The following is a 12,054-nucleotide window of genomic DNA, read 5'->3' on the forward strand; positions in this document are numbered from 1 at the left end:
ATAAAAAAATAATTGTTTCCTGATGTTCACAAACCAGGCTGTGATCACTGCACACTGTCCTGTCACTGGGCACCACTGAAAAGAGCCTGGCTCTGTCCTCTTTGCAGCCTCCCTTCAGATGTTTGTACATATCGGTAAGATCTCCCCAGAGCCTTCTCTTCTCCAGGCGAGCAGTCCCAGCTCTCTCACCCTCTCCTCATAGGAGAGATGCTCCAGGCCCTTCATTACCTTTGTGGCTCTTGGCTGGACTCTTTACAGTATGTCCATGTGTCTCTTGTATTGAGGAGCCCAGAACTGGACCCAGCACTCCTGCTGTGGTCTCAGCAACGCTAAGCAGAGAAAAAGGATCACCTCCCTCGACCTGCTGGCAACACTCCTCATGCAGCACAGGATATCACTGGCCTTCTTTGAAGCAAGGGCACATTGCTGGCTCATGGTCAACCTGGTGTTCAGCATGGCCCTTAGGGCCTTTTCTGCAAATCAGCTGTCTACCTGGCAAGACCCCAGCATGTACTGGTGCCTGGGGTTGTAGCCCCTCAGGTGCAGGACTTCACACTTCCCCTTGTTAAACTTCAACAGGTTCCTGCCAACTCACTTCTCCAGCCTACTACGGTCCCTTCCTTCGTAGGGAGCATGACCCTGCGGCACATCAGCCCCAATTCCCAGTTCTGCATCATCAGCAAACTTGCTGAGGGCACACCCTGCTCCACCATCCAGACCAATAATGAAGATGTTAAACAGGACTGGGCCCAACACTGACCGCTGAGGTGCATGACCAGTTATTGGCTTCCAACTATGTGTCGCTGATCAGCACCCTCTGGGCCCAGCGATTCAGCCAGCTGTCAATCCGCCTCTCTATCTGCTCATTCAGCCCATGCTTCATCAGCTTCTCTATGCGGATCTGATGGGAGACCATGTCAAAAGCTTTACTGAAATCTAGGAAGTCTATAGCCACTGCTCTCCCTTGTCTATCAAGTCAGTCATTTCATTACAAAGGATAAATCCTAAGGTATCTTAAGTTACTGAGTAGTCATGTCTTTGTAGCATATAACTGAAAACTCTGGTAGCCTGTGAAGCACAATGAGAAGTTCCAGATCCTTCCATTTACCAAGATAAATACACAATTCATACAGGAAGGTTAATTTTCTTAAACTTGCAGTTCATACAGAAGAAAAACAAGGATTAAAAAATAATTTGTAGATTTAGTAAATTCTTTACCTGTTCTCCTGCACAGAACCACCATCTTCTGGGTTTTTGCCATCTTCTTCTTTAAAGTACTGGCCACTGCTGGATGGATTAGCAAAAGTTGATATGAAAGGCCCCAGGGACTGAAAAGCCGCTTGGCGGACCTAGTGGGAAGTGTCCACAAGGTAGAAGAAAAAAAGTTATTTATATTTATAAATCACACCTGCCCCATAAAACATAAATGCCTGCTACTAGGAATTGGAAGGGTCATAAGCCTACTGAGGAAAGCAACAGCAGAAGTCTTATTGGGAAAGAGTCAGTCAGTTTGTACATAAAGTGCTAAGTAAAAAAAAAAGTTAATAATAAGCAGGGTAAAACCAGCTAAATCATGGTAATTAGGTTGAGAGGCCTATTCCTCACAACCAAAGAAATCATAATTATTTAGAAAGTAGAAGCAGGTAAAATTGAAAGCTCAGCTGAAAATTTTAACAACCTGAAAGGATAAAAATTATGTGCAGTGAACAGACATTTCGCTACCATAAGGTTGACTGATGATAAGTTCTGCATTTCTTTCCATTTCTTATCTGGCCATGTTGTTCATTTGCTCCTCCCTTCTCCTACTATTTATTCTCCCCTTCCCAATAGTTATCTACTTCATTTTTTTTATTATTTGCTTAATTCTGCTGGGCTACAGCTTGCATGATTTTCAGAACCCATAAGCTCATGCTCCTGTGCAAAAGATCTACGAGATCTATTTTTGTATCTCAGAAGTCATCTGCTCAATAAAAACTTAACATGGTTTGAAGACAAAAAAAGCCCAACCAATGAAACAAAAAACCTGAAATAAAAACGAAACAAAATCCCACACCAAATAAGACCCCCAACAACAACCAAAAAAACCCAAACCACCACACACACAAAACCCAACCCAAAACCAAACAAACCCAAAACCAAGAAACACCACCACCACACTGCACTGAGCCACTGCTCCCCAAAACAAGAGGCAGTGGTAGGGAACCTGGAGAAATACAAATGAATCACACCTAATTTTCCAAGTGTGTTAATGATTTTCAGTAATGTTAAGTCACAGGCAGCTCTGTAGCTAAGAAAAGCTATCCCTGACAGTTTTTCTGGTATGCTGCAGTAAAAATACGAGGGACTTCCTACACCCATTGACAAACTGGGCAGTCTAAGAAGAATTTTGCTTGAGGTGCATGAAACAAGTTGTGTTATCCACACCTATGGGGAGAAGTTCTATATGGAGTATCAGAGTAAAATCCTTTACATATGACAGCTATTCAAGAAATAAAAAGCAATTCTTACCCATCGCGAAGGATCACTAATCAAATTAATAAAAAGGGTTGACAATTTTGTCCTCCGGACTTCCTGTGATGTTGCACAAGAAACTGCCATGAAGCATTCAGCACAGGCTTTCCTAACTCCCCACACATTATCAGAGCAGAGCTGGAAAAACCTCGGCAGCTGTTAGGAACATAGTGAGTAAAGTTGCAAGTCTTAACAGGCAGTACTTGTTTAGGAGCAAGTTCTTTTTTCACATTCATTTCCTTCATCTGGTTCTCTGCCCTCACACTCAGATTCATTAGTTTAACATTTGCAAGACAAAGAGCACACATTCAGTAACACCACCCTTCTCATCAGTTGCTCTCATGTTACTTATGGATACAGATAAGGAGAATTCACCTGTTTGAAGAATAGCAAGAAAGTGTTAACTTTCTAACCTGCTTTTTTTATATATATGTGTGTATTTGTAAAAGTCTCACTGAAAGGCAAAGGAAGAGCATCCTCGGAAAGAAAAACAACCCTTTCTTTCCACCTAAACTTCTCATTGTTAGATTTACCAATCTCTGTCACCACCCACCCTAAAAAGCAGGACCTGAACTGCGCAGGAATAGAAGAATGTGAGAAACGCTGCATTTGGAGCAAGAGCAAATATGTTTGAACAGACCAGCGGGTTTACTAATAAAACTGACGCATTTTGGTCAGGTGCTTGGGTTTTTGGAAACAGTACCATTAAGGATGAAATGGTGGACAGTGCAGGTGAAGCAAAGATATGCAGGTCATCACGTGGCTGCCTTTGCTTGCAACAGGCAGAGTGGTAAGATGCAAGTAATACAATGACTGTTGCTACAGCTCCATTCCCAACTATTTATCTTCAGCTGTTCGTACTTTCTGCAAAGTTCTCTGGACTTCGCTTCTGATTAAAAAACCATTTATGTTATAAAATGAAGTTTCATCTAAAGCCATTCAGCTCTCCCCTGCCTTTTAATTATCCAAAAGGAGCAGAAAATGGCATTTTCAGTCATGGAAAGAACCCCAACCATCCCATCCACGTTACTGCTTTCTCATAAAGTAACCACCATGTTTTTTATTTCATAGTCTAACTGCATCCTCTACAAACTTTTAATCCAAATTTATGACATATATCACTAAAAGGGCATTTGTGTGAGAGAAATCAATTTACATCCCAAATCAAGAAACATATGGGATGTAAATCTGCACAATGATACTTCATTATCAAATGGCTTGAAACACACTGTACCTAGGGAAAAATGCAGCAGATGCTCGAAGAACATAAGAAATGCCCTGAGGGTCACACTAGGCCTACCTGTCCCAATACCACATCTGCAAAATGATACAGAGCCTTTTGTGAAGTCATGCATCTAAGTCCTTCACTAATCCACTACACTGACTCAAAGTCTTCTGGTCCTCAGCAAACTCACTGTTTACATCCCCAAGAGGAAAAAGCCTGAAGAAGGAGCCCTGCGACTGTCAGGCCCATTTCTGCTCCCCAGCCCCAGCCATGTCTCCAAGCCTAGGAATATCCACCAGCTCCCTGGACCCACCAGGGGAATGGGCGGCACTGCTAAGGATCCTCTGCTCACTGCTCCCTGCTCCATCCAGTTCCCTGCTTTTCCACTTTCAATTTGTGTTTCTTCCCCTTACTTCATTTGTTATTGCCCAGATTTATTTCTTTTCTCTGCCTTTCTTTCTCTTTCCCTTCCTCCCAGGAGAGCTGTGAGGCTTTATGAGAGTCAGGAAAACTGAATTTAAAAGATTAAATCAATGAACAGCAGCATTAAGTGATGCCATTTAAAACCAGACCACATAAGCCTTGCCACTTCCAGCAGTCTACACCTCCCATGCTCCTCCTGTATCCACAATCCCTCACTGCATTTATGGACATTAGAAGACACATTTCTGCCTACTTCTTGCCTAACGTATTTTTGAACTTGCAAATACTACTCTCTGCCTCCACTGCCCGAAGTATTTTCTTCAGCCTGGTTTAACTCTTCTCCCCGCTCTAAAACTGAGTACCCCTTAGCTCTAGACTGTGTGACTTGGCAAGCAAGAATGCTGTATTCATAGTAACTTTCTGAGATTTTGTAAATGTCAATCATAACCTCACATCAGCAAAACTGAAAAGTCCCTACTTGTTTAGTCTCTCCTTACTAAGGCAATGTAGTAGTTGTCTAATCTTTACAGCTGCCCTTCTTCTGTACCTTGTCATGCTCCAGTATTGACTTGTATTAAAAGGCATTAAGAAATGGCTTACCAGCATTTCTTCAGTGGCTTGCTGCCCAACCACACTGCAGATATCTCCAAAATTGGCTGCACATACCTTGCAGACAAAATACAAAAAGTAACCACTAAGACTGTAGTTTTAATAAAATCAAAGCAATAAACAGCTTTTAAAAACATAAAACCAGGTTTCAGTGTAAACTCAGCATCAGCTGCTTCCCCATTCCATCAGTTCCCATGGTTTAAAAAAACCTGTTTCCTTCATTTCAAGCTTAATCAGCCTGTTTTAATCATGAAAGAACTACCTCAAAACTTAAATGAAAGGGAAGGATAAAATGCGTTCAAAGTGCTGTCAGATTAAAGAATACAAGCAGTTATCAAGGAAAATAAGCTATGCAATTGCAGGGTGAAACCAAAACACAGCCTCAGCACCTAAATACCACGATGGAGTATTGGTTTATTTCATCTTAACGAGCATCTTTAATCCTATCCACATATCTACCATATGAGCTCAGGTGGCTGATGCTGTATCAGTTACAGCTGGTTCACATTTTCATAGCTACCTATGCAATCATAGGACAAGCAGATTCTTTCTTTGTTCCTGATAATAAAGGTAAGAGCTCCGGAAAAAAACTCAATGTCAAATATGAAGTCTGTGGAAACGTGAGCTACAAAGAAACCCCACAGCTTTCACTTATGTGTTGTCACAAACGAGATCTAGCAGGAAAAAGTCATTTAGCCAAATGCAAGTTCCAAGTTCACGACACTCCTTTCACAGACAATCCAGACCAGATGCTGATAACTCATACCTTACGAACATGAAACATTCTGCAGTCACAGCACATCTCGCAAAACCTAGGAAGAACAAGTCTTTCCGTGATGTCCTTTCCCACCATGGAGGCCATTTTGCACATTATCTAAAGGCAAGACAGACACTAATCAGGGATGCTTGCACAACACACAGTTCCATGTCAGTCAAGCAGAGGCTTTTTACGTTTACTTTTCATTTGTATGCACGTAACGTTCTTGAAAATTGTGAAAAATGTTGAAAAAAAACCCCATACTTTGATTTGAAGAGGTTTGGCTGCTTCTGCAAAAAAAGGTTGAAATGTTTGGGGTTTCTTGGGGGCTTTTGGGGGGTTTATTTGTTAGGGGTTTGGGTTTTTTTTCTTTTTACTCTTGCCCTGTCTTGATGTAGCACATGTATAAAATACACTGGTCTTTCACTAAACTAAATCAAATTCCTAACTAATGGAGAAAACTGACCTCTCAAATTACTCCCGTATCTTACCATACTTACAAAGATAATAATAATTAAAAAAAAAAAACCCACTGAGATTCTTCCACTACTCCACTGCTTAATGAATGTGTGTATTTACAATTAACAGAAAATTACTGACAATAAGCTTACATGAATTCTAGAGCTCCTGTAGGATTTAAGTTACAAGACTGCATACTGCACATATGCCACTCCCTAACATAAAATTACTGAACAAGCATTATCCTACCAAAGTGTCAGCTTTTCCTTCGAACTGCTCTGTCATTCTGATTTTTACTAATACTAATTTTATGTTGAATTTTCCTAGTCACATCAGTAGAACTATCTAAATTCATTTTCCTATAACAGCAAATTATTATTTTTCTAACCTCTAGGGGGTCAGTGACCTACAGAAACCTTCGTCAAGTTTCAATATTTTCAAAACAATTAAAATGGGTAAACAATTCTGCTTTAAATTTATTCCCTTATGTATTTGTAAGCTTCTTCAAGAAAGTACTATAAATTTGATGCCAAATGCCATAGTGCCCAGACTACTTATTTCTTTAGGAGCCCAGCCACATTAAAGTAAAATGGTAAATGAGATGGAGAGAAAAAAAAAAACCACGCAGAAAAAACATCAACATAAACTGCAAAAATTCAAGGGAAACATAAGGGCATTCATCATCTGCCATTTCTCATTTATAAATTAACTTATGAATTTGCTTACTATTTTAATTCAACACATAATTTTTTTAATTAAGGTTGTGTCTAATTCAAAAAAGAAAACCACCAACTATGTGTTAATCAACTCAGATGCTCATTATTTTGTTTAATAAATCAAACCAAAATCAATAAGGAGGACAAACAGCAAAAAAACAACAGAATTCAAGAGTAAAGATTTTCCACTGATGGAAATTTTCCACATATGCAATTTAAACTTCCATAAAACAAACAAATCTGAAAAAAATAAAAAGCCTACAATAACACATGCTTTAGGAGTCAATAAAATTAATCCCCTGAATTGTCTTGTCCAGCTGGGTTTTTCTTTACAGCATATATAAGCTATTGAATTTAAATCTAACCTTGATTTGAGGGTAACACAGCATGGAAAAAGAGTAGTTATGAACAGCAATATAACCTTTTCCCTTTAATACCACATGGATGTGCAACTTGGAAACACACTACCATGACTGGAGTATCAAGCATTCAAGCCAACTTTATACTGTGTGATTTGGTATTGCTGTCACTTACAGCCACGGCTTCCGTCTTCACATCATCATTGCTGTCTGGAGCTGTCAGGTCTATCAGAACAGGGCATACTTTGGTCTCCACATCGTATCTCTCTATGAGTTCTTGCTCCAACAGAACTAACAATGCTGCCTGGCTTGTTTTTCTTACCTATCATGAAGAGACAAAAAATGAACCAAGGAATTCAAAGAGAGGGTTTTTTTGTTTAAATACGTCCTGTATTTTGGAAGCTGTACCTATACGCTGTCACACACCTATACTAGTTGCACTCTGCAAGAGGACAAATGCTCCAAAAGCTTTGAACCTAAGAACAACTGGACATTGTAAGCTAACACAATGGTATTATAAAAGTCTCCACTTACATACTTCCCGAAACAGTGGACAACAATGTCAAAAAAAGCTACAGAGAGCAAAGCAGGATAACTAATTAAGAGTAACAAAGTTTTAAGGAATGTGAATTTTAAACAAATCCTCTTTTTTTAGAGATCAAAACGTTTGGCTGACAATGAATAACTACGTTTATTTCAAACATATTTTAAATTCTGAGACACTATTTTGTTTAGTCCTATCTGGGGAAAAAAACAAAGACTGTACAAAAATAAGATAACCATTAATAATTGACCTCATACAAGGCAATACCTGCCTCTTAAAAAAACTAATTAAATCAGAAGAGAAAGCATTACATACAGCAAGAGACTACACACTGCAGTGCAGCAACTCTGAAAACACCTTTGAGATCTTTGTTTCGGAGCAACGCAGCCAAATGAACTATGGAGTATCAACAGAGGTTAAGATGATGAAAAGAGTCACTGAATCTGCTAGCAAGAGAATACCGAGCAGAAGTATAGTTGTTATTTTATTCAGGAATTAGCAAAACAGCTACTAAAGAAATAGGTTTGGGTATGTATTTTTAATTATGGAAAATCTGGAAAAGGGAAGGCAAAAGAGTAACACTCAAGAGGCCTAAAATATTTTAAAATAATGCAGAAGTAGTCTAGTGCGAAATGATGTGGAAAAGCCTAAAGAAAGCTTTAGGCAAGCTAACTCATACAAGCAGAGAAACAAACCACCCAAGTTCAATCCCAAAATTCATTGAATTGATACACAAATAACTGGTCATGAAGGTACATAAAGGTGTTAAAAAATGAATTCTACTGAGGAGTCAGTTTTTCGTGACCTACTGTTCCTTTTTGCCAGAATTTAAATGATGTAAGCTTATCAAAATGACTGTTCGATTTTGTCCATGAGAATATAGTACCAGATAAAGGGCCCCAAATCAGAGCAGATCATGTTAGATGAAAAAAATGTTGGAAAATTTCTTTAATTAAAGTTCAGAATGCCATGTATTTCATGTCCATTCAAAGTTTTTACCCCAAAATACGACACACTTGTATGGTGACACGTTATTTGAATAGAGCGTCACATCAGGTATGTTCAACTAGCAAATAAACTATTTGTAAAAGATACTTACCTGATTATTCTGGTCTGCGAGGTATCGTACCACAATAGGCAGTAAATATTTGGAAAAAGCATATGGGATTGAAGGTCTGTTTTCTTGACAGAACATAGCAATATGAGGCACCTGTTCCATCAGTTCTGCCCGCACTGTTGGCTCTGTCAGGGTCAAAATAAAACCAAAAGAGGCACAATAAATGTTTACAAGCATAGTCCTAAAATAAGCTGCTTCTGTACATACAAAGTATGTTCTCAAGGGCTCATGTCAGAGTGTTTCTGCTGAGTTTCATTTTGACAGGCACCATCTTTTGTCAAAACCAGGTACAACTACACTCTGTTCTGCTAAAGTACTAAAAAGACAGGTCCCACATAGTCAGTAATAAAAGCAAGGAAAAAATAAGAGAGCAAACCATCAAACATTATGAATAATTATAACCATATCTGAACTCCCTATGAGCATCCCCTACTTCAAAGAAAAATCACACAAGCAAAGTAGATCGGCTCTTTTCAAGACTAAAGTTGGCAAAATCATCTATTTTCTTCCTACACGGGATTCTGGTCCTCTTATCTGACAAGGCCTAGCTTCACTTCTGGAAGAGGGACTTGAAATGTATCGGAGAAAGGGATCCTTTTACACCTCAGCATGTTCTTTCCATCTGTGTGACAACCTGCCCAAAGGTGGCTGAGCTAAGAGGCCTTGAAAACACCCTCCGTTTGCACCTGCCTAGTAGCCAGCAGAGAGCACAGCAACTACAAACAAAAGAGTCCTTCCTTGCTGAGATGGAGAAAGCCATCATCACTGCTGATAAGACTGCGCACAGCCCCTTACCCAAGAGCAGCTCTTTTGAAATGGCTGCAGATGGGAAACAGAGCAGAATGAGGAACCACCCGGCTGGGCAAGGAGGGATGGATGGCTGAGAGGTGAGTGACAAGGAGATAAGACTAGCAACTAAAGGTAAGGAAGATTGGAATTTGCTGGATAAGAAACTGGAACCAGGGCCCCATGCCAAGGCTGGAGGGAATTGCTTCCACCTTTCCCATAAGGCTGCTACTTCAAGGCATGCCCAGGATATGGTCTAAGGGTACAAGAGGCTTCTGTCACAACACTTATCACTAGGATTTCATTCTCGCTACTTAGGACTTCTGTCTCATTTCCGGCAGAAGACAGAAGATGACTTGGGGGCAGGGGAGGACAGAGGGAAGGGACAGCGAGGAAGATAAATTTGGCTGAGGCTGCATGTTTGGCAGCAGTGCTTCTTAAATTGTTCCTGAATTTGCTTCAGGCAGTTCCCACCCTCCCAAACCCAAAACTTGTGGCTTCCATTATGCCAATGCAACTGTTTGTGCAGCCAGACAACAAACCATATCAAAGAACTGATCTGGCCGACACAGCTTTTGCCCCACCCCAGCACCATGATTAAACAGCAAGAACTGACATTTAGATTGGTTTCCCTGTAAAATCACACATTTTCCTCAAGAAGCAGAACTATCTGATGATGGAAGCAAGGCAAGTGATGGAAAGAAAGGGTGCTTGGGACTGCTTACTGCGATACTACCAAAACAGATTATCAAACAGAGTGAAGGAAGTAAAAGATGAGAAAACCAATTTATTCCTTTGCCTAGCATGAAGCTGTGCAAAATGCTCAAGCCAGACTCTTCAGAGAATAACTGCACACTACTTGTCTGATTGCAGTCCAAATTTTGTGTCATCATAGCTGAATACCACCACTGCAATCAAAGCCAACAAGAACTATGTATTAAGCATATCAAGAGCTATGTATAAAGCTTCAGACACCAGACATTCAAGATGGGCAGACTGTTTTGACTTTGCTACCTCTACAGTTTGTCCACCCACTGGTAAAGTAACAGCTACATTTCCTTTCTCCAAATTGACTAGGCTTGCTGTGAAATTGAATTAATAAATTTCTTTATGAAGCACTCCAGTAAGACAAGTACTGAAAAGATAAGATCCTTGTTTCTTCAGAACAGGGTTCATCTATTATGCATCACTTCAGAGATTAGCCACACCACTTGACAATATACTGAAGAGCTGCTCACGTAAAGTGAGCCCCCTTCTTCCTGAGCTACTAAGCAAGCTCTGGCTTTGTGAGGAATACAGACAGATGAGATGATGCAATTAAAGATTTGAAAAATGCATGCCCAGGAAAGAATTAGAACTGTAAAGTCACCTTCGTTCTTACATTCCCTAACTTCTAAGTACACGGCTCTATGATCTTACTAAGGTCAATTCAAACCAACAAACAAATGAGTACTGTGTATGTAACTGGCTGTGTAACCCAACACCATAATTCACTATCAAAAAGGCATTTGTGCTGTTCTGGGGAATTACTGCTGCTATGCGAGAACCTTAACCTTAAGCTTACCAATTTAGATAAGAGCTCAATTCTTCCAAATGCTGAAGCATATGTTCCAGCGTGTACTGAATAGAACCTAATCTTATAGTCTGATGAGGTTACAGCAGAGCTTTTCCATGCATTATGTTTCCTAAACATCCAAGCAACAGTGCCAAAAATTTCCACTAAAGATACAGCACTTTCTCATTCCCTTCATACATTCCTCAGCTTTGCCTTTAGCTTAGACGGATGGCAGATCCAAGTACAGATTCCAGCAGACTTCAATACATGACAGTGTCTGCCACTTCAGTTTAAACTTTCCTGTTGTTTGTAACCAAGTTTCTGGTTTTGCCATCAACACAGTGAACAGAGCATGGCAGTATCAGTTAAAATAATTATACACAGCTTCTCAAAGCATAAGCTCGTCCAGCTGAGGAAAACATCTGTATTATGTATTTTTTGCACTGTAAAATACAGTCAGGACCAGGCTTTCTCACAGTATAAACAAGATCCGGGTGGAGAATTTTGCTTCACATCAAGACTGAAAGTTTCTATTTTAGGCATGCTGGAAAAATCGCTGTGTACAATTAGGTTCTCCATAGCATTTGCTTGGAACAGTATTTTTCCGTTTGGCAGAGGAAGTATTTTTAAATGCTGCTCTTTTCAAACAATCTCCTGAAGGTTCAAGTCTGTGCCTTAAAGTAACAGGCTACAAGGAAAGAAAAAAAAAAAAAACCAAAAGCTGAAACTTGTCAAAACAACAAAATGTGAAAAGAAATATTAATAAAAAAAATTAGATCTCAGAAGCAAAGTCATACTTGTTTTCCTCATTCATCAGCACTTTGTTTGATTCTAGGTCTTGTGTATTCCCTAGATACAGAATTATACTGAAGTGATGTTTAGAAAACAAGCAAAACTAGGAGAATGATAGAAAAAAGTGAAAATAGACTTCCATTTCTTCTGTTTGTGAAATAACTTTGAAAATCAGTTGCTAGAATAAAATGACAGAGTTCT

General features: G+C 39.6%; 1 protein-coding gene across 7 annotated transcripts in view; it reads right to left on the reverse strand.

Moving 5' to 3' along the window:
* Window positions 1-12,054, reverse strand: part of PPP4R1 (protein phosphatase 4 regulatory subunit 1) — a 62,822-nt gene that overhangs the window by 19,022 nt on the left and 31,746 nt on the right. For all 7 annotated transcript variants that reach the window (XM_030489399.1, XM_030489382.1, XM_030489388.1 and 4 more), the window contains 6 exons: window positions 8,703-8,845; window positions 7,235-7,381; window positions 5,535-5,642; window positions 4,760-4,825; window positions 2,509-2,667; window positions 1,219-1,349 (listed from right to left, as the gene is read on the reverse strand). In XM_030489399.1, the coding sequence (XP_030345259.1) occupies window positions 1,219-1,349; window positions 2,509-2,667; window positions 4,760-4,825; window positions 5,535-5,642; window positions 7,235-7,381; window positions 8,703-8,845 (754 nt within the window). The remainder of the gene's footprint in view (window positions 1-1,218; window positions 1,350-2,508; window positions 2,668-4,759; window positions 4,826-5,534; window positions 5,643-7,234; window positions 7,382-8,702; window positions 8,846-12,054) is intronic.

Source organism: Strigops habroptila, chromosome 1, assembly GCF_004027225.2.
Source record: "Strigops habroptila isolate Jane chromosome 1, bStrHab1.2.pri, whole genome shotgun sequence".
Taxonomy (NCBI): Eukaryota; Metazoa; Chordata; class Aves; order Psittaciformes; family Psittacidae; genus Strigops; species Strigops habroptila.